This window comes from Scomber scombrus, chromosome 5, assembly GCF_963691925.1.
Source record: "Scomber scombrus chromosome 5, fScoSco1.1, whole genome shotgun sequence".
NCBI classification, from domain to species: Eukaryota; Metazoa; Chordata; class Actinopteri; order Scombriformes; family Scombridae; genus Scomber; species Scomber scombrus.
Genome location: NC_084974.1, coordinates 29,099,735 through 29,122,482, shown reverse-complemented (window position 1 = coordinate 29,122,482; position 22,748 = coordinate 29,099,735). Strand labels below are relative to the sequence as shown.

General features: G+C 39.0%; 4 protein-coding genes across 4 annotated transcripts in view; 3 read left to right on the top strand and 1 right to left on the bottom strand.

Moving 5' to 3' along the window:
- Positions 1–2,467, top strand: part of glb1l2 (galactosidase beta 1 like 2) — a gene marked incomplete in the record, with an annotated part of 6,114 nt that extends 3,647 nt beyond the window's left edge. The window contains 6 exon segments of the mRNA XM_062419089.1: positions 1–19; positions 914–992; positions 1,127–1,214; positions 1,647–1,761; positions 2,038–2,154; positions 2,266–2,467. Of these exon segments, the coding sequence (XP_062275073.1) occupies positions 1–19; positions 914–992; positions 1,127–1,214; positions 1,647–1,761; positions 2,038–2,154; positions 2,266–2,376 (529 nt within the window).
- LOC133980317 (beta-galactosidase-1-like protein 2) overlaps positions 1–19,031 on the bottom strand; it is a 44,627-nt gene extending 25,596 nt beyond the window's left edge. Inside the window, exon 1 of the mRNA XM_062419006.1 lies at positions 19,028–19,031. The gene's annotated coding sequence lies outside the window, so the exon portion shown is untranslated. The remainder of the gene's footprint in view (positions 1–19,027) is intronic.
- ilvbl (ilvB (bacterial acetolactate synthase)-like) lies at positions 3,140–10,244 on the top strand. The gene is made up of 14 exons (XM_062419007.1): positions 3,140–3,524; positions 3,990–4,191; positions 4,507–4,634; positions 4,757–5,007; positions 5,425–5,524; positions 5,646–5,743; positions 6,075–6,211; positions 7,012–7,146; positions 7,351–7,465; positions 7,701–7,870; positions 7,990–8,060; positions 8,162–8,233; positions 8,714–8,819; positions 8,928–10,244. Exons 1-14 carry the CDS (start codon positions 3,420–3,422, stop codon positions 9,104–9,106), a joined length of 1,869 nt encoding a protein of 622 aa, XP_062274991.1. The 5' UTR covers positions 3,140–3,419; the 3' UTR covers positions 9,107–10,244.
- Positions 12,117–22,728, top strand: fam118b (family with sequence similarity 118 member B). Its single transcript, XM_062419019.1, has 7 exons — positions 12,117–12,638; positions 13,215–13,304; positions 13,557–13,809; positions 17,989–18,216; positions 18,979–19,107; positions 19,257–19,554; positions 21,490–22,728. The coding sequence occupies exons 2-7, from the start codon at positions 13,222–13,224 to the stop codon at positions 21,558–21,560; spliced, it is 1,062 nt and encodes a 353-aa protein (XP_062275003.1). The 5' UTR covers positions 12,117–12,638; positions 13,215–13,221; the 3' UTR covers positions 21,561–22,728.
- The last annotated feature ends 20 nt before the right edge of the window (positions 22,729–22,748 follow it).

Here is a 22,748-nt window from a genome sequence, read left to right as displayed (position 1 = left end):
GACACTCCCTGACGGACAGGTACTGACTGTCTTATATCTATTCTTAGCTGTATGTACAGTGCCGTCCTCCCTACAGTATAAACCTTAGCCCATGGAACACATACATTTTTAAATAATACTTACTTATGTTAGATATTCTCCTATGTTAGTCACCAGAAAATGAATGTATGAAGCCTCACACACATACTAAACAGCCTCAAATTCATACCTGTTACACCTGTTCTACCTGTTAGTCAAAGAAAGGCTCCCAAGTACTAGTATGTGTTTTTCTAAGATGATGTCTAGGTACAATCAAGTAATTAAATGTAAGCCCAGTCCAGCATTAACTGGCAAATCAAAAATTAAATAAATCAATTCTAGTGCATATTTTTTCCTTTTAAGTACTGAGGGGGGAAAAAAAAAATCCACCTCATGCATGAATATTACAGGGTTTCTTATTCATTATTGAAAAACAATACTTCTTAAATATTTTATATGCAGTAATAATTCAGCTAAATATTTAGCAACAGTTGTTGGTTACTGTGAGGTATTAACCCGATGTGTAACCACACTGTCATAGACCATCATTTTCTCCTTGTCTAGTGATAGAAAGTGTGAATCCAAGGGCATTTAATTGTGCAGACACCTCAGTGATACTTTATTTAAGTCATTTAGACACAGCGTGCAGTGCTACGTACCTCTTGGGTATCAATGCACAGAAATCTTCCTCCTGTACACAACATTATCTCTGCTGTCATTTAGTCCCTCCACTGTCATCAGCAGAGCAGCTTCATTCCTGCAGATGTTGTTGATGAGGATTCATGAAATGAAATGGGCATTGATTGTTGTAACAAGCAGAAAAATACTGAATCGTCTTACAGTGATAACTTTTTATTGCCTTATTTATTTTATTTTATGTATTTGAACACCAAAGGGAGACAGGACATTGAGTTTACTTGTGGAGAACTGTGGAAGAGTGAATTATGGAAAAGCTCTGGATGAACAGCGCAAAGGTATTCTACCATCAAACATTAGTGCCATACATTGGTTTGTTGCGTTTATACCAAGTCAGTCATCTGAATGTAACTACCAATTTCGCATTGCTTATATAATTCAGATCATATTTCTGCCTCCTATTGTATTACAGGTATTGTGGGAGACATTGTGTTGAATCACACACCTTTGAGGGGATTCACCATCTTCTGTTTAGATATGAAGCCAGGCTTTATAAAAAGGTTGGTTCACAATATATAATTTTTTATCTTGTAAAAATGGCTGAACTACTAGATTGTTAGCTATTGTAAATCAAAGGGTAGAATCACCTTAAAATACTCTATACCCCTCTTCCAAGTATTTGCTAAATCACCTTGTATATCTGGGTCCATTTCGGTGTCACACTTGAGAAGCTGCCTTTATTTACAGCATGCCCATACAATTGTAGGAAACCACAAGCTCAAGGAGACAAGACAGATAAAGTAAACACCTATCAAAAATAACTGTCCTGCAGTAATTATTCCACAACAAAAAGAATCTGCTGATTGTCACAAATGAAAAATAACTGCATAAGAGCATCCCCTCACCTTACCATTATTTATCATGATATGTCATATGTCAATAGCTTCACATAATTACAGTATGTGTTTGAAATTAATTCACTCTTGTTTCAGGTTAACAAATTCAGGTCAGTGGAAGAGTGATTTGAAGTCATCCTCGCTCCCAGGGTTTTTCCAGGCCAGATTGCATGTGGACGGCCCTCCCAGAGACACCTTCATCAGACTCCCAGTGAGTAGAATGACCTCTGAGCTTTTATGGTAAACATCTATTTGAAAGCATTATTTCATATAAATTTAATTTCCATGCAGTGATTCCCACGCATTTTTAATAAAATTATTATGCAGCTTATATCTTTCTTTTTTAATGTTTTATTTGTATATTTATGTATGCGGATACATGCAGAAACACACATCTGACGAGACCAGTGTTATTAAGTTAATTAAGTAAATTCATACTACAATTTCCACACTGTCAGGTTATTGATCATAGTGCATCCATCCATAGGGTTGGGGTAAAGGAGCTGTGTTTGTCAATGGGCAGAACCTTGGACGCCACTGGCTCATCGGTCCCCAGAATTTCCTTTACCTCCCAGGACCCTGGCTCAGAAGCGGAGAGAATCAGGTAGCCTGTATACCAAAACAAACCTGTTGGTTTTTTGCATATAAGTTTGTGAGAAATGTAGCATGTTACATAATGTTATTATAGCTCATGTTATTTCATGCTTTCTTTCAGATCATTGTATTTGAGGAACAAAAAGCAGATGACAAAATACAGTTTGCTGAAAATCCTGAACATGGAAAGACAACTGATGTTTACAAACTTCCCTTTTGCACATTGCTGTGAAAATAATAAAAACACTCACTCAAACACACACACACACACACACACACACACACACACACACACACACACACACACACACACACACACACACACACACACACACACACACAATGTCCTGGGTCACTTCTGGGTAAATTAATCAATACATTAAAACAGCTAAACAATTAATTTGCAACCCATGTATTGAAATGCACTTGTTCAGCAGTATGCAGATGTTGTTTTTTTTCGAAAGGTCTGGTGAAATGTTATACCATGCCATTGATTACGTTGCCTTCTGCTATCATAAAATAAATAAAACCTGCAACGTCTTCTGAATTATCTTGTCTCCTTTCAGTGTGATCTTTGCGCTGAGTAGAAATAGCTTTGACAGCGGGACACAACCTCGCAAGATTCTCATTGGACCAAAGACTTGTCTGTCACCGCTGACACGCAGTCATATCATTATCACCGACGCGTAGCAACCGGAAAAGAAGTCATCTTTTATTTCACAATAAAAGCAACACGTTTGTCAGACTGATCAGCATTAACAAAAAAAATAGGCTACATTTGAGGAAATTATATTCTCATGATTATACAATTTAACTTTTTATATGAATGTGTGAAAATACGAGTGCATCGTGTGCATGTCATCGAGTTATGATGTAATGCGCGCGCACTTTTTTTCGTCTGGATTTATTTTGAAAGCATCCGGAAGTCGTGTATGTACTTGTAGCTAGCTTGACCGGTAAATATATACGTTGATGTTTCTGTGTTGGCTCAGCGGTTGCGGAAGGAGCGCTCGGTCAATTCAAGCCACCTTCATGCCCTTCACAGCCTTCATTCAGTAACTTTTTTAAAAGCTAAGCTCACAGGGAATGTATGAAAAAAAATATACGACTTTTGAAATGGGCGTATAGCAGTTATTGAAGCAGCTCCACAGTTAGTTATCTTAGCTTAGCCTGAACTGGTGAGCTGCTGAACTTTACGAGTTACGATAAGGTTGTAGGTATTAAGTGGAGCTAAGTTGAGTTTTTACAATTAAAGGTTTGTTTCCGCATCCTAACATGGAGCCCTGTGGAGCCATTCTTGGATGCTGTGCGGGTTTTGCGGTGGGTGGGCTTTTGTTTGCAGCCTACAAACTTGGCTTACTCTACCAGTTGTTTCACAAGGTAGGTTTTTTCTCAACTCACACTCACCATTATCTCTTTTATGCTTTTCTACCGCTTTGTCCCTATGCGTCGTCTTTTAAAGCAGCGATCATTCATTGCAAATACATCTGCATTTTTTGTTTTCTACCTTGACAAAATAACCTGTGCCGCTGTAGGCTGTCACAGGTGAAAGGTAAGTTGGCCTTCATTCACGTAAACTTTGACCAGCCTTGAGGTTTTCTAGCACAAAGGGTATCACAATAACCTGGATTGCACAAAGCCCAGAGGAACAGCACTACTGCATTCCTGCACAATATGCAGTTATTGTGAAATGTGAAAGGTCAGGGCAGAGACTAGATAGTGTGACAGGTGAAGGGTCATCAATTCACACTTCGTTGATTGTTTATCTATGACAAAACATTCTGCTAGATTACAAATGTCTGTATATTATTTCCTTTGACTCAACTTTTACCTTGCTCACTTCAGGCTGAGACGAAGAGCCCGAGGCACGGTGGTGAAAGCGTCGCAGAGGTCCTCCGCGCTCACGGGATCAAGTATGTTTTCACTCTTGTCGGTGGACACATCTCACCCATCCTGGTGGCTTGCGAGAAGATGGGCATCCGCATTGTGGACACCAGACATGAGGCCACCGCTGTCTTTGCTGCTGATGCTGTGGCGAGGCTCTCAGGTGCAAATTGATCTCGCATGGATGAAAAAATGAATAGATTTCTAACTGTGAGTCTTATTTGAGCTATTGGTGCAAGCAGTTGCAGAGAATTGGGAAATTGGGTGTATCTCTTGGTACAAGGGCTTACTTGTCAAACATGGATGAAACAGCATTGGATATAAGCTCTATTTAGGTGTGTCAGTGACAGCAAATAGTCCTTGGATAATACATTTAAGATGAACTGTCTTAGTGTCTTGTACATTTGGTCCACTGAGTCAGAGGCGAGCGTCTTTTTTGAGGCGAGTTGATTTATTATTTTGATTGTCTCTCCACTAGGCACTGTTGGTGTAGCAGCAGTGACTGCCGGCCCAGGCCTTACCAACACAGTGACAGCAGTGAAGAATGCTCAGATGGCTGAATCTCCACTACTGCTTATAGGAGGAGCTGCTGGTACACTTCTTCAGGTGCTGATTCATTTTCTGTCAACTAATCGATTAATATCTGCAGCTATAGAATGTTTTTTTTGTCTTAACTGTTCTCTGCTTTAATGACAAAACCTCTCCATCAACTGTGCTTTGTGCTACAGGGCAGAGGAGCGCTGCAAGATATTGACCAGATGTCTCTCTTCAAGCCACTATGTAAGTTCTGTGCTTCCATCAGGACTATCAGGGAAATCGTGCCTACGGTCAGGAAAGCCTTGGCCATCGCCCAGTCTGGAACTCCTGGTCCTGTTTTCATAGAATTCCCCATCGACACACTCTACCCCTTCCACCTGGTGTCCAAAGAGTTTGCGGTTAAAAACCCTCCTAAAGGCCTGATGGGAAAAATTGTCTCATGGTATGTTATCAGTATGTCTTGAATACACTATTTTTTACTATGGGTAATAAAAATGATAACATTAAAATAAAGTCATACTTTGAGAATAGAGAATAGGTGACCAGTTGACTTCAGACAAATATAAAATTTCACTTGATATATGCACAACTAAAATCATCAATTTTATGATTAGATTTATATGCTGAGGTTTGTTACATTGTTATAGATGAAGGAATAGCATGTAGGGCACAAGCCTAGGAAACATACCTTGTAATCTTATTAGCATCTTTGGTTCAACCTGGTTTAATAGAAAAGGTTTTACAGTTCTTTCTTCTTTAATTACGCTATTTATGTGATTTTTTCAAATGTGAAATCCAGGCAAAAATGCAATAATACATATAAAATGTTTTGATGTGATGGTCTGATTTTTCTCATTAGGTACCTCAATAACCACCTCACTAACATTTTTGCTGGAGCCTGGGAGACAAGAGATGTTTCTCCACTTCCTGTTGACATACCACAAGCCACAGATGATCAGGTAAGTCTGCTTGTAGTATTAAAGGTTTGCTGTTGGGATCTTTATGTTATAAAAGGTTTAGTCAACTACCTAGTCAGTTGTGGACAATAGTTTCTTTTCTTTTTTTTGCAATACAAAATAGGTTCAGAAATGCATAGAGCTGGTGAGCCGAGCCAAGAAACCAGTTATTCTTCTGGGTAGCCAAGCAACACTACCCCCAACGCCCGCCGATGACATCAGGTAAAAAGGACAATGCATTGTGCCCACCTCCTCTCTACTTTTTTATTCTTTCTCTAACTGTTTTTACTGTTTGGTTGTTTACTGTTGATACTGATGAAATTTAAGTGCTTAAAAATGTTCTTAATGCTTTAGTACAAAATACTTTACTTTAATACAATTCAGTGCTTTTGTGCAATTGGTTTTGTCTGTCAGTCTTCGCATGGCATTGAAGTTTTTCCCTGTAATATAACAGCACACAAACTCAAATTCTCCACTATGTAATCTGCATCTAGAGCAATTCGATTTCTTTTAGTGATGGTCATCTGATCGACAATGTTTGCCTGCATTACAGGAAGGCATTAGAGGACCTGGGCATCCCCTGCTTCCTCGGGGGCATGTCCCGTGGACTGCTGGGTAGAGATAGCCCCATCCACATCAGACAGAACAGACGCGATGCTCTGAAAGATGCCGACTTGGTGCTCTTAGCAGGTCAGATTCTGTATGTTATACTTTGGCCGTTACTTTTTAGCCATGCAAAGGACATTACTCTACTGATGGCAGTGTCAGTCTGTCAGACTGAAATCTATCTACAACAATTCATCAATCCATCTGCTGACTTTTCCTCTACTGCCACCATAAGGTTCACATTTTTAGTTTACCGTGAGATGTCTGAACAAGTATTGGATGGATTGCCATGACAGCTGGTACACACATTCATGTCCCACTCAGGATGAATTGTTATAATCCTTACCTCCTGACTTTATATGTAGCACCATCATCAGGTCAAATTTCACTTTCACAATTGTTGTTTTGGTTTATGCCTAAATATCAGCCACATTGGCACTTTATGTTAAACACTAATGAGTATCCTATAGCATGCTAACATACTAAACTAAGATGGTGATGGCAAACATTATACTTTATACATTGTACAATGTTAGCATGCTGATGATAGCATTAAGCTCAAAGCATCACTGTGTCCAAGTACAGCTGCTAGCATGGCTATAGGCTCTTTTTCTTGTATAATCAAACCTATGATGACAGAAGGTAATTAACACAAGATGACAGGCGATAGTTATTTAACACACATATACAGTGGATAAGTTCCACTGACTGGATATCAAATTTAAAAGTTTAATCTTATACATAAATAATTCAACAGTACTTCATTTTATACTTAATAGAATGACAGCTGCTTCCTTCCTTGCTAAAAGTAACCAGGAGCCTGTTTAGCCACAGGCGATCCAAAAGAAAAGAAATGTTGACATTACGTTACTGTGTTTTTACAGGCACTGTGTGTGACTTCCGGTTGAGCTATGGCAGAGTTCTGAACAGACGTAGCAAGATCATCGCTGTCAACAGAGATAAGTCACAGCTGCTGAAAAACTCTGATATGTTCTGGAAACCAACTATAGCAATTCAAGGTATGTTCACAACATGCAGTCATCCAGGTTTACGATTACAGTAGCAATGTTTCATTTCAGATTGGTAGTTTCTTCACTGAACACCCTGTATTATTTGCACTCAGAGTTTTTGCAGATGACTTGCACTCATCCAGGGTTGAAAAATAGGACAAAAACATCTGTTTAACAGTTAAAGTCTAAAATGTTAATATTCGCCTGTTTCAGGTGATGCTGGTTCATTGTTAGCACGGCTTGCCAAAGGCCTGAAGGGCCATCGCTGTCCAGAAGAATGGCCTCAAAGTCTCAAAGCAGGAGATACCACCAAAGAAAACACTAACAGGTAAGCAGAGCTTGGTCTCTGTTCTGTCTGTCAATACTGTACAGTCTATAGTCACAGATATTATAAAGTTGTTCTTCTTACATATGCACCTTCTCTCAATTCTTTGGGATTAAAAAGATCCTGATCAGTGACAACCTTGATGATGAAACAGCAAACATAAGTTCATCAAATGCATCCATGGCAAGAAAAAGATGTTTTCCCACATAAATAAAAAGAGGGTTATTTTTCATTTCAGGGCTAAAGCGGACGAAAAGACAGACCACCACTTAAATCCCTTGAAAGTCCTCCACCTTGTGGATGAACTGATGGCAGAGGACAGCATCATTGTGGCTGATGGTGGTGATTTTGTGGGAAGTGCTGCTTACATAATGAGACCAAGAGGACCTATGCGCTGGCTAGATCCAGGTGAGAATGTGAATAAAACACGTTGGATACATAAAATGTGATCATTTCAGTGAACTGAATGTGAAATTATTAATAATTGAAAAAAATCAGATTATTTGTACTGCTTCTTGTCCCTAAAGGAGCCTTTGGGACCCTCGGGGTGGGAGGAGGATTTGCTCTAGGGGCAAAACTGTGTCGACCTGAATCTGAGGTATAGTATTGATACAGGCTTTTCTGAAAGTGCTTTGTCTGATCATTTACTGTTCAGTTTTAACTTTTTCTAAATGAAATGATAATTTGTGTGATCTCCAGGTGTGGATAGTCTATGGTGACGGCTCCTTAGGATACAGTGTTGCAGAGTTTGACACATTCACTAGACACAAGGTAAAATCACTCTTACAATATTATCATTATGTGTATGTAAGCAACTCAAGTACCCAAAGCAAATGTGACTATCAGTATGAGAAACATACCAATAAGAAGTAGAACATTTCAGAAAATCTTCACAAACACACAAAACACTAAAACAAATCTAAATGTTAATCACAAAGGTACACTGTTGACACTCACATACACACATGCAAACATGACAATTGTTAAAAACACCTTCACTATAGATATAAAGATTTCACAGAAGTATGCTTGGAAACTTCTTATATAATGCAGTTCTTCAGAGGCTTTTGAATATAACTATGCACACATTGGTTATGAATTGTTTATCCCTGGGAGCTGTGATGCCTAAGTGCTGTACCCTGTTAAAGGCCTCAGCAAGGGAATGATCCTTTATTCACTGTGGAGCATGCATGATTGTATATTTTCCTTTTATTTGTGTCCAATATTCCATACCTCACTTTTATCTTCTAGACAGCAGTTATAGCCGTGGTGGGAAATGATGCATGTTGGAGTCAGATTTCCAGAGAGCAGGTTCCCATACTTGGCAGCAACGTGGCATGTGGCCTCGCATTTACAGGTACATTTTCTGCATATGGATAGAAAATCACACTCTTTGAACAGAATTAATGTATGACATTTGGCAGTTGTTAACTGGCAGATTTGTATTTTCTGCCCCTTTTTGCAGATTATCACACAGTGGCTGATGGTTACGGTGGTAAGGGCTACCTTATAGGGCGTGAGGACGAGGACCGCCTGAGCGACATCATCAAACAGGCTCAGAAGGAGACCAAGGAGGGCAAGGCTACACTTCTCAACGTTCTGATAGGGAAGACCAACTTTAGAGAGGGCTCCATCTCTGTATAGAGCAAGCTGTAACTTTCTAAAAGAGTGTATTTTTCCTTTACCCTTGGCTTCCTTAATTGACTTTTACTACCAGGGTTTTATGAAGGGTTTCAAAGAATACGAGGGAACTGTTGGATACCGTGTGGAGCCCAGCCCTGACCCGACCTCTGCTAATCCTTTGTGCCCTTAAAGCCATATTTCACTTTGATAAGAGAAAATGACTTTACAGTATACTGATCTCCCATAAGAGTTCCTCAACTGTCAGTTGTGTAGTCAAAAATCATACTAGTACTGCATTGTTATGAATAAGTTATATTATTATTATTATTATTATTATCATTACCAGTTAATATATTCTATTATATTAAGTTATTTACTATTATGCAGTAAAATATAGCTCAAGATCTGCCAGCCTTGAAAGTAAAGCTTTTATTGTGCTTCATGTGACTTTCAGGTTCATGTTGTGCTAATTCAAAGCAAAATTGCTGCATTTCAAGAAGGGAAAGAATTAGATTTAAGAAAATGTTTGCTTTGTTTGGGGATTTGACTTCTTCAGGAGCTCGGATTTGATTTTTGATCTTTAAACAGCCTATTATAACTAGACATTTCTTACAAATAACTCAGTGATTGAGTGAGAGTGCATTGGTTTAAATATGCTGGTATGCCTTTCTCCTGTAATAAAATGAATACAGAGCCTTTTTTCTTTGAGGATATGTGAAATCTTACAGCTGTAATATTGTTCATCGGTTGATGATTTGGGATAAATTTGCAAATGGAAAATATTTTTGAATGTTAAAAGACAGACAAACGGTATGCCTTTTAATGATTGATTGTATCTACAAATACATTGATATGTATAGATTGAAAATGTGTCTGCTGATTTAGTTATTGTATTCCAATGATATTTAATACTAACATGTATGCAGTGATGTGGGCTATAAATTAAAAATGCCTATACACAATATATATTGCACTATAATTATAACTTATTTGCTCACAAGGTGAAAACATGGATCATCTCACTCCAACATATATGCTGTTTTTTTTGGTATCTTGAGGGATGTATGTCAAACTTTGGATCATGAACTGTTAATTCGGATTTATTCTCAAATAAATTGAAAGAAGATATAATAAATTGGCTCTTGAGTCTAAGTTTAGACTGTTTTGTTGGTACATGTTTTCTTGCAAATTTACATTTAGTTATGTATACTTAGTTTATAATTGCATCAGTCTTCATAAACCTGGTTATACAGTTGCTGTATTTATAGATCAGTATTAACCAGCTTGTGTTAATGCTACATACATTTTCAGTTTTGGTTGAACGCAAGCAGGACTGAACTGTCAGATTGCCAGTTAGCCTACAAAAGAGGGGAAATTCCAATAACTTTTTAAAATGTCGTAATTTAGCTCGAAATTGTTTTCGTAGATGTCATCTATGTTTCGATTTAAGGAAGATGGGAAAGAAAATTGTTGTTTATTATTTCCCATATACTCAATAACATTGCTTAATACTCCCTGCAACTTACACCAGCAGTTTGGCAAGAACTGCAATATAGAGTCCTTTAAATATTTGATAAAGTCTGGATCTTCTATTAATGTCAGTGTGGCACCACTTGTACATAATAATGCGGTAGGGCAAGTACATTATGGCATCTGTGATGTGCAGTGCATGATGTGTTTTGGAAAAACTACTAAGCATAGAGAGCGTACTCAGATCAGCTGCACCTGCACACATGGTGCAAAGGGGCCCGTAAATATTTTCTACACTGCTATAAGTGTTCATTCATAGTGATGACACAGCTGGTGTCAGCTGAGTCCATCCGTACTACCAGCAGAGTTAGACCATAACAAATATACGTGAAGAAGTTGTATGGCTTCTACAACTAAGACTAAGAGAGTGCATTAGCATATGTGCATGTAAATATGTTCTTATTGTACATTTGACTATTATACTGTCTGGGTTACATTGCTCAATTTAGAGATTAAGACTACTCCTAGACTAAAGACAAGATTCTGTGAAAATATCCATTGAGAAACAATTCTAGTCTTGAACTAGATTTAGTCCCTGTCTGGGAAATTGGTTTAAAAGACTTAAATAACAAGACCTTTTTGGAACTACAGTAGGTTCATGACTTTTGCCCTGAATACTTCAAAGGGTGGTTTTCATTTTAAACAGGAGATGGCAGTCTAGTAGAAGGTTTACTAAAGTAGTCTATGCTGACGTGTTCCTCTTTAGCATAAATTATGAAGGAAATCAATGTATGTGTGAGGGGAAACACAACAGCCCACCAGGAAAAAAGTCAGCTATATTGTAACAACGGATGCCAGCTAACCTACAACAGCAGCCTATTTGTGACTCAAAATCAAAACACTGTACGGTTTTATTGTCAACCATGAAAGCTATGTGTTTTAAAATGTAAATGTGCATATAGGCTTTGCTGAAGGTTGTAATACTAATCATTTCATTACATGTTTATCATATTTACTATTTCTGTCTTCTCCAAGACAAAATGATTAATTATTATTATTTCACAGATTTAGGAATGATGCTACATTAGAAAGTGAAACGTGCCGTTTTCTCTAAAAAGCTTATATTTATGTAATAATTTCATGTATGCAAACATCCCAGATGCAGTAAACTACAGTTTGTGGTGCAAGCAACAGTTTACTGTAGCGTCTGCTGTCCAACCCTTCTCTGACGTCACACGCTGCTGCTTTCAGGTGCTCATTGTAAATCTGCACTTCCTAACCTCGAGCGCGTGAATACGACTGCTTTGTTGCTTTGTAGTAACAAATAAAGGGGCCGTTATGCTATTTTACTAAGCTTGGAGTAATGGCTGAATAAGGCTTATACAATGTGCATGTAACAAGCAAGAAATCAGAGTAATAACAAAACAGAATAATTAATTATAAAAACAGAAATGTGTAGCTTAATGTGTAGCTTAATGCTACGCTGCAAAAGATGCAAGACAGTAAATCCCCACTGGTTGTTCGTACAGCACATGAAGGCATCAAAAGATCAAGCATACATCACTGCAGGCGGCGACTTCAACAGCTCTGGCAAAAACTTTAAACATCGACCGGCAATGTGTCGGACCGTAGCCGGGGGAGTCGAGAGCATTCGCGGTGTATACAATTACGCGAAGGAAAGCAGCTGGCAGCGTTTTTAGCCAAACAGACTTGTTTTCAGCCGGTATGTGCCGCCTTCATGACTACGCACAGCATGACAAGTAAAACGGAGGCAGTTTGGGGCTTTTAACCACCTTGGAGACAGCTAACCTTAACAGCTAAGTTAGCTTAAAGCAAAAAAACAAAACAAATGAACGCTAGCTTAATGCTAGTTAGTTGTAAATTGGGCGTTTGGTTGTCGGTTATATACTGCTGCTATAGTAACAGTGTGTTAACCTTTGAGTTTGAATTAACACCATCGAAAAGCTGAAACCCTGAACTCAAGAAGTCGATTTTCAATTGGTTAACGTGGTTTTACGTCGATACACATTCAACGACTTTCGCTGACTTCTGAAATCAGAGGGACTTCTACCTGAATAACAAGGTACGTAATGGTAAATGCTAGTTAAACCTGCGTACGCTTATGAAACGTGTTATTTAAGTTACTGTGTGCACTAACGCCGCCGGCTATTGTCTCATCTGAAACTAGTGTTAGTACAAAGCATGGCGTTGGTTAAATACCAACGCTAACGTGGCCATGGACCGTTGACGTTAAAGTAAACAATAATAAAAGTTTCCTGCTATGTAGGAAGTCATTTATTGAAAAACAAAATATTTTAATGTCATTTAGTCTAGTTAACAGTGTTTATCGGAACAATTGTCAACCTTTTGTGGTTTGTTGGAACAGCATGTGTCATCATCAGATAAGGTGTGCTGCCAAGAAATAGTTTAAATATTATTTCCTCTTCGCTAAGAAGACAGACCAGATTTACATGTAAAACAGCTTCATATGTGACATGATCCCAATATAACCAGGGTTTTAAGAAGCTTTACAAATAACAGTCAACAACAGTATAAAAGCATCAAATTGTAATGTCCAGAATTGTTACTCTTGTGTTGCCCATTGTTTATTTAAGATGTCATCAAAGTAAGCATTCGGTCTATCTTGTCTCTGTTACAGGTGCTGAATGGCCTCCGTTGTAGGAGTGAAAACTGAGAAGCGACCTGCAGCTGATTCTCAGGATGCAGACTCAAATGCAAAAAAGCCCAGGTAAGCGTTGAGCTTAGGTGCTGCTTTGGAGCCGACTGCATGCTTTGTCTATTACTTATTCATCAATTTTGTCAACAAGGTTGTGCTTTTTTTTTTTTTTTGCATTCCAAATTTTTGCTGGTCCTAAATACAGGTAGGTTTTAGTTTCACACTGCATGCTTGAAAATGATTGTTTAACCTTCATGCTGTCGGAAGGATTTGGAAAGCACCGTCTTTGGAACCGTCATCACTCAATCTCTGCCTGCCCCAAAGGAAACTGCTGCCCAGCCTGAAGACTAAGCGAGCCCCTGAGCTAGTCCTGGTGATTGGCACGGGGGTAAGCTCTGCAGTGGCCCCTCAGGTCCCTGCTCTGCGCTCCTGGAAAGGTCTCATCCAGGCCTTGCTTGATGCAGCAAATGACTTTGACCTACTAGAGGAGGAGGAGAGTCGACGTTTCCAGAAACACATGCAGGAAGACAAGAATTTGGTGCATGTGGCCCATGACCTCATTCAAAAACTTTCCCCGGTAAGACTGGCTGATCCTTTTTCCTTTCCTTTCTACACCACCCAATCATACATGTACCAACATATGGCAGACAGACTGCCAGCTCATTGTCCTTTCTTCAGCCGAGGATATTTTGCTTCAACTTCCATGAATTGAGATAAGACGTCTCAACCTTATCTCATTAAAAGGCCAATAGAAAATGACACAATTCTTGTTTGTGTGGCTTGTCTTAGAAATCAATTTTTAATCACTTAACTTGGAATCAGTCACACATGCAATGTTCTGGCTATTTTTCTGTTTCTCATTTATTGTTGTTAAAGAATCACCAGTGTTTTCTTTAGGGCTCCCTGAATGCAAGCCAGCTGAATGACATGTGTGGTGTTTTTTATTTTACAATCTGCCCTTGCCCTCCTTTACAACATATACACAGCATACAAACCTTCATTGAACTGGTCACTAACATATAAACTTTATATACAATAAACTACACATCATATGAGACTTCTGGTTTAATATAAGATATACAAAACTCACCCCCACCACACACCTTGTAATGTGGACATGCCTTGAATCTGTTATTGCAAATAAGGCTTGATATTATTAAATAGAGCTTTGAATTCATACCTACCCTGCAATCTCATCCTTAGAATTCATACATATTTATGTTGAACAAGATGTCCATTTTATCACAACAAGCATTCTTAATTTCTACCTGAAGTTGCATGAATGATAAAGAAAGACTGCGTTACACTGTGTGACAGCACAGAGGACTGGAGCAATAATAAATACAACTTTTGTGATTAACAGAAAGCTATATGTGTCCACTCATGTGTCACGGCTAAGAAGAGAAAATAGATTCATCAAACACCAGTTCTGATAAAAATTGTTGTGCCTGTATTCTAAAAATGGGTCACATTTAGTGATATGGCGCATTTTGAGAATTAAAGACAATGACGACAACCAAAAGCCCATTTTGTTATAATTGCAGCAGTAAAAGGTAATGCCACCCTAAAATATAACCAAATAATCAAGGCCATCACAATAACAAGGAAATCCCCGACCACATAAACATCTATAACAGGTTTCTGACTCAGAGCATCACTATCCTTGACATGCTTTCATAGGCTTAAGGACAAAACAAAGGCACATTTTTTTTAAACGGAAAAAAGTGCCTATTACTCAAGAAAGAAAATAGTCAATTGTGAGGGAGAAAATCATGATCTTAATAGTTTTTTTTAAAAGTACCATGCAGCTTTAAACCAACTGAACTGTGGCAGATCAGTTGAAAAATAAAAAGGTTAAAACCACATTTGGATCCATATAACTCAGGTCTCTTCCTGTCGGACCGGTCTGGTCTGGAGCAGGGCTGGCAGATGGGAGCCTTAATACCGTTTGCCTCCTGTGTTAGTCATGTCTCATCGCACCTTTGACATTGATAAAACACGCTTTGTTTCAGCCCTCAGCCTGTTGTCACAGAGGGAACAAACAGCGCTTTTATGGCTTTATCCAACGTGTTTATTTCAATCCACAGTCGTGCAGCCCACTGCCGTTGGCTACAGACACAGCAGGCTCTAGCGTGCTGAGGAAAAACAAGCATAGAATAATGTGAACAAACAGCTCACCAGACCAGATTTTCCTTTCGGAGTTAAAACACCACCCAAACACTGAGCATACAGTAAGTTACAGTAGAAGACATAAGCGTGAAGTGACTGCCCATTCACACAAAAAAAAAAACACCTGCAAATATTTCCTCCTCTTGCTGATAAGCACACATGTTTGCACTTGATCTGAAGTGATACACTTAGCTGATTCACTGTCCTGCGTTCCCCCCGGGGCATAGACCTAAATTGAACAGACTTCTTAATTATGGGATCTCCCTTAAGTGTAGACTTCCTCAGTCAGGGTTGAATCATGTGTGAGAAGCTCATCAAAATCTTGCACAGTGTCGTCCTCACTCCACTAAAGTAGAATTTCTTTATGATGTGTATAATTGTGAGGATTTAGCCAGAACTGTGTTAGTAATGCTAAATCCAGTAACAGTAGGCTGTGAGAGTTTAACCCACTTTGTATGGAATTGTTTATAAGCTGGATTATTGTGGTCCACTCTGTAGGCACACAGTATCCACTAATGAGGGTTAATCTGAAGTTTAAACTCAAAGATAATGTTTTGGTCGTAAGTCCTCTCAAACCTATGACATTGGCGAAATTGAGGCTAATTACAACTTTGCTGACCAGTTTATTTTTCTCGATTCAGACAAGATTCTTTTCCCCCACACAATCATTGGAGGAAAGCCTTCATCATCTGTTGATAATCAGTGAGCTATATAGCATCCAAAGGCTTTTAGGGTAGATTTCAACATTCAACTGTCAATGTGAAATGAACCAGAACGTCCTGTGGATAAAGATCAAGGTGTGTCGCAGACTTTTTCCAGTCGCAGCAGATTTATGAAAAGTCTACATTATATCTTTTGAGTACTAACTGTAGGCATGTACACAATAGGGCAGTCCACAAATATCTTAAAACTTTGAGTAAAACAGATTAATGAAAGTTTAGGATGATTAGTTGTTTACTCGCACTTAATTTGGTTATTACATAAGGTCCTCAGGCAGTCCAAGGACACAGTTGTCAGGATGGGTGCTGTAGACACTAGATGTGGATAATGAGCTTCTTCCTGTGGAAAAGACTCCCGCTGTTTAGCCCATTAGAGCTGTAATCTCTGGGAGTCAGTAGAGCATTTCCCTGCGCTAGGATCACCTTGGTCACTACAGCTCTGCGCTACGCTTTGCTATTCTTAGCTGCGCAATTCTACCTGCTTTTTTTTTTTTTCTTCTCCTTTCACAACAGGCTCTGCCAGGTAAGGTTGAGATTTAGACGGTGTAGTCACAGCCCGTCATCTCATGGCAGAATCGGGTGTAAACTTGAAGAGCTCTGGACAGGATCAGAGTGGAGACATAGGAAAGTTGCCATTGAGCAGATGTTTTGAGAAATGGTCATTTTCATTTCTTAAGTACAACTGACACATCTGAAGTTTGTAGTTTCAAACATTCTCACAGAAAGCTAATTTGGGCACTTTGGATGTCTAAGAGGAAGGCTTAAAAACTATCGACAATGCACTTTTCTGTCATATCTAAGAAAAAAAATCAATATTCAGCTGTGTCTCAGACTGAGCTCAAATGCACATTTATTTTAAGACGCTTTATGCAACATGGTGAGGTCACATGGTAAGATAAGTAAAACAGTCTACTCAGTTCAATCCCATTAAAGAGCTGCTTGTTGTGGCTGCGTGAAAGTGTACTTGACAACACAGGGTAGTTTGACAATGGCCATGAAATGTGCACCATGAAATACTCACTACAAGTAAAGCAAGCTTTTTACAGTGAATGTGTGAATGTTAAGCATTGATAGAGTCAGGGGTTAATTTCCCAGCAGGGCCATTCACATTAAAAATAAGCTAACGTCACAGTGAAGTTTTGCTAAAATAAGGAATATTCTATCATATTCACACTGACTCTGTAATATATCGTAATTATTCCCTTCACACTTTATTGTGGTCGGTCAGCCTTCAGTCAGCACACACTGTATTTTTAGCTTAAAAACGCTGTAAATTTGTATGTATATTTAAAACTTTGCAGAGTGCAGATGTTGTTTCACTATAATTTCATGGGTTTGGGACAGCCTATTGAGAGAAGGTCGGGTTTGAGACTGGGAAGCTCTCTCCCGTTACTACAATAGTACAAATAATCACAACGCTGTGTACTTGCTTGGACACTTTTTTCAGTGGTCTAATTCTAATGTTTTTATTTTAATATGTAAATTTAACTTCCTTTTGGAGAACTCGCACATTTCACTGCACTTCTCCTCCCAGCTGTTGTCATAGTGCATTCAGTATTGTTTAAAGTTGCTTAGCTGAGGACTGAATATCAATTATCAGTAGGTAGTGTAGAGACAATGGTATGGCTTTCTGTCTGCAGTACGTTGTGCTCCATATGAAGTCTCATTTTCAGTGTACTGTGATTTTCATAATGTTATTGTTATTTTTCATGGTCTTTATAAAGACGTCCAAAGTATTTGTGATTAACTATAATTGCTTTTATCTACAATGTATCTACAGCTGTGGTTGTGATTATTAAAAATATTATTGTTATTGTAATTATTATTATTATTATTACAATCCTTGCCTGTTGTTTTTATTCTTACAGAGAACAGGCAATGTGCGGTCCACATTCTTCAAGGACTGTCTATACGAGGTGTTTGACGATTTGGAGTGCAAGATGGAGCATGCAGGGAAACATCTATTGCGCTCGGTGCTGCAGTTAATGGAGAGTGGTGCATTGGTCCTCACCACGAACTTTGACAACTTACTGGAGATCTATGCAGCTCACCAGGGCACCAAGCTGGAGTCTTTGGATCTGACAGATGAGAAGAAGGTAAATAGAGCTCAGATTATGTTATGGGGTGGATTGATTTGTCCTGTCACAGCAGATAAAGTCAGCTTTTTTGTATTGAGTACAAAGGTCACTAAACTTAAGCAAGCACTGTATGTTAGGCCAGACTCAGATGGATTTAAAACCCTGATAAATAATGAGTTCACAAATGATCTTATATCACATCGCAAACAAACTTACAACATGGCTCTCAATTTTTTGAAAATCAGAGTCCTCACTCACCATGACCTTTTCTTTAAGTGAAGTTCCTCATCAGCTAGTTCTGGAGAAAAATAGATAATGCTTTGACCTGAAAGAGCCTCTTGTCTCTGACAGGTGGAGGAAGGTTAAAGGTCTAGTCATTAGCCTGCTGCTGTCAAATTTTATAGATTGAACAATATTTGCTTTAGGTTTGAGACTGGACTGAGGAGGAAGCCTGTGTTTTCCCAGTAAACATAGCTTTGTTTCATTTCTGACCCGTTTCTCAACAAAAATGTCAGAGCTCCAGTCGGGACATTTATGACCCCGTTAATACAATGGTGGTTTTGTACTCTGTTAAATACGACACACATTTGCTAGGAATGGTGAGAGTGAGAGTTTTCTGAGAGACTTGTGGCTTTGCCTCTCAGTCCTGGTATTTATGCCTTGTCTCCATCAGGGCTAATATCCTCTCACTGCTGTCCAGTGATTTTACTCCCTGCCCAGTCAGAACAGGATTGAGTGCAATGGACTGTGAATTGTGTGTGTGTGTGTGTGTGTGTTTAGGTTTTGGAGTGGGCGCAGGAGAAACGGAGGTTAAGTGTTCTCCATATCCACGGTGTTTACACCAACCCCAGTGGTATCGTACTGCACCCTGCTGGCTACCAGAATGTACTGAGGAACACTGAGGTTATGGTGAGCGCTGAAATTATTCACTACTATCTCTCTTTTCTAGAAAATTCACATCTTCTAAATGTATAAATGTGTGGATTATGTGATGTTAATGTACTTTGAATGAATTTGAAATGGTGGTAATAACATATATTTACTGCTGGTTTCCACAGCGTGAGATCCAGAAGCTGTATGAGACCAAATCATTCGTGTTCCTCGGCTGCGGGCGCACAGTAGATGACACAACCTTCCAGGCTCTGTTCTTGGAGGCGGTCAAGCACAAGTCGGACCTGGAACACTTTATGCTTGTGCGGCGCGAGGATGTGGGTGAGTTCAAGAAGCTACGCGACAACATGCTGGACAAAGGCATCAAGGTCATCTCCTATGGAGACGAGTATGGCGACCTGCCCGAGTACTTCGAGAGGCTTGCCAATGAGATCTGCAATCGTGATGTATCAACCAACGGCTGGGGTAAGGAGGATAAATAGACAATCGCAATTCATTTGTGTTTATAGCCAGAAAGTTAATTCGGTGTTAAAGGGGCACGCTGCTGATTTTAAACATATATTTTATAGAGTCTTTGAAATCAGCAGTGTGGTTTTTTTTGGGGTTTTTTTGGGTTTTTTTTAATGGTCTTTTGTGAGTCCCCAAACTTACCAGGGGTCTCATTTATAACTGTTGTATAAGCACAACACGGGGCCTAAGAAGGCAAACACCACTTCCCACACAAAAGATGTGATCTATAACAACAAATTTGACAGGAGAATGTGGGCATGTGTACGTAAACTCTGACCCATGTGTGCAAACATTGTGAAGACAGGAGACATTGGTGACACAGTGGTGAGATGTTGAATTGAAGCCAGATTGTTTAATGATTCCTCTCACACACTATCAAATGTTAATTATCATAAACATTCAAAGCAGCAGTGTTATCTGCACTTGAGCATGTTGTGAGCTGTAACTACTTCATAAGCATCTTCAGTTTAAAAAGATATAAGCCAACTCAAATCTTAAATGATGTCAGGATGTAGGAGGTGGCAGGATTCAGGAAAGTCTGGTTTGCTTTTTCCTGATATTCTGTCTGAATATAATGATTCTTTTTCATATCAACCACATTAATTAACTGATGAAATTATCATAATTGGATTCCTTGATGACATCAAATAACTTCATTAAACAAAGGTAACAGACAGAGCTGAGGGCTAAAATATTTTTAGTAATATCTGCTAATACTGTGCATATCACCAGCTATGATGTAAAATCACTGCAGTGAACATGTCAGGCACACAGAGCGCAGCGGCCACCACACACACACACACACACTCTGCCTTCTCCAGTCACCTCACTGGCACATCTTCACCACCTGCACTCATATATGGATTCTGTAAATGACATAAACACCTGTGTGCTGGACTTTCGAGTAAATGTAGATGAACACAGTGTTTATTTTATTGAAGATATTGAGTGTGACGTAAAAACTCCCTAAACTGGTTTCTAACTGGGAACTGGTCTGCTGCAGAGTCTCTGGTAAGAACCAGAGATGACTGACTTTACATTCCACAGCAATGTTTATTGAAGGTGTATATGGTTGTTTTGGGTTATACACATAACCTCAAAAACCAAAAACACACTGTGACACATTGACACACAGCATTTTCGGCTTTTGTGCGCACGTAGTATGGATCCTATGCACTGTTTTATAAATGAGACTCTAGAAGTGTAATGGAAATGTTTTGGTACCTCTGGGTCTGGAAGTTAAAGTCCCATTTATCTGTCCTATAGACAGCGTGATGTGACTCACAGTTGAAGCACTTCTGCAGCTCGGATGAGGCCATGAAATTCTTCCAGTTCAATCGTCAAACTAAGATTAACAACTACATTAGACAAACATATCCTGTTCCTTGACGAAAACTCAAGTTTAGGTGATAAATTACATATGATGAGATGCAAGATGGTAGAGCAAATGTGATGTAACTTTTTGGGAATTATAGTATTTTGAGCAGTCTGCTATTCTAAGCAACAACACGTGATTAAAATTGGGGGTTATGATATAAACCTATATGATTGTTCCATCATTCAGTGAGTCCTGTGTTTCTACTTTAAGTACTGAGGATATCATTTAAAGACTATTTTAAAATGGAGATACACCCTTCACAACCCTGCAGCAGTCTCCAGTCAAGAGATAGTCTGATGTAACAGTACTTTGATTGTTTTAAACCTGCTTTGGGCACCAGGGCAATTAAAGTGCAGTGCACTTATTTTAACTTTTGTGTCTGAAAACTTGAGCAACAATATCTGAAAAGGTGAGATTGTCTAACATTTCAGTTCAACTCTTCCCTCTGATGAGGAGTTCAGACAGTGAGTTGCCTGCATTCTATAACTGTCTGTCTTTGTCTTTATTTCCAGGGTCTCCTGCAAAAAACGGAGAGGAAGTGCAGAATGGCTTTAACACACAGAAAAGCCTCCTTCAAGGTTAGGACTGAATGCTTCTCTTTGACATCAGGCAGTGGCCATTTGGCAAGAGACATTTCCAGAAGAACACAATACAGCCCTGTCTTAGACAGTTTCTTACTGCATGATGGTAGATAGAAAATCAAAGTTTGGTCTTGATTTTCAGTTTCAAAAGACCTGCTGATATTCCTGTACACAAAGATACAACTGTCTTTGTGCTATTGCATGCATGGTGGCAACATTTTCAGTTGATACGCTTTGTTTTTCAGCTGCTCAACTCAAGTTCCTTCCTTCTCTTTTTGCCCCAGACTATCATTCTTGACAGGGACTCAGTCGGGATCAGTATCAGACATTTTCCTCCACAGTTCCAACAAGAGATCAGTCTACTCCGAGTAGTACTTGAGTCTGATTTCATTCTATGGATTTAGGAATCCAGGAACGTTACGGGCCATGGGAGACCTAAACGCTGTTGTCAGTATTTTCCAGATGTTTATTTTTTCCTTTATTAGTTCTTGTTTAAAAGGGAAAGGAAAAATTGAACACGACTGTTAAAACCAAGACTCAACCTCACAACCCCCCCACTGTACTGTACTTAAATGTTGCCTATACCTTGACTTCTGTTAACCTACAGTTGAAAAGTATGCAGGTATGGTGGAGGAGTGATACTATGGTATGTTCTCAACTTCAACTTCAACTTGACAAAAATGATAGATCTTAATCCACTGACAGAAGTTGGCTGAGCTGCAGTGAGTCATTGGATTTAGACCTAACAGTAAACGGGCATGCAGCTCAAGTAACTGCATCACCTTGTCCTACCCGCCCCCTGGAAGAGAAGCTCTACAGATGCAAGCTGTAACAAGCATCTTGTGTAGAGTTTGTATCTGTCATGCTTAACCCTGAGACCAGGAAAACTTGATTTGCACACTACTGGGTAGGGGATGGGTGGGTATAATTCTATGTCACAGATGGTTTACTTAGTTTGCAAAGACATTAATGTTACGATGTTTTGCTAAAAATTAAGTTCACAAGTGTATGTTTCCGTAGCAAAGCGGCTCCCTGCCAGTAGCAATCACTTTGCCACTCCTGTGCTGAAAATTAAAGAATGTTCTTTGTAAGCCTTTTTGTATTTTTAATACTTGCATGTGTTTTCTGACATAGTATTTATAAGTACTATTTTAAAAAATAAAGCTTTTGGTATCCCATGTGTCCTATTG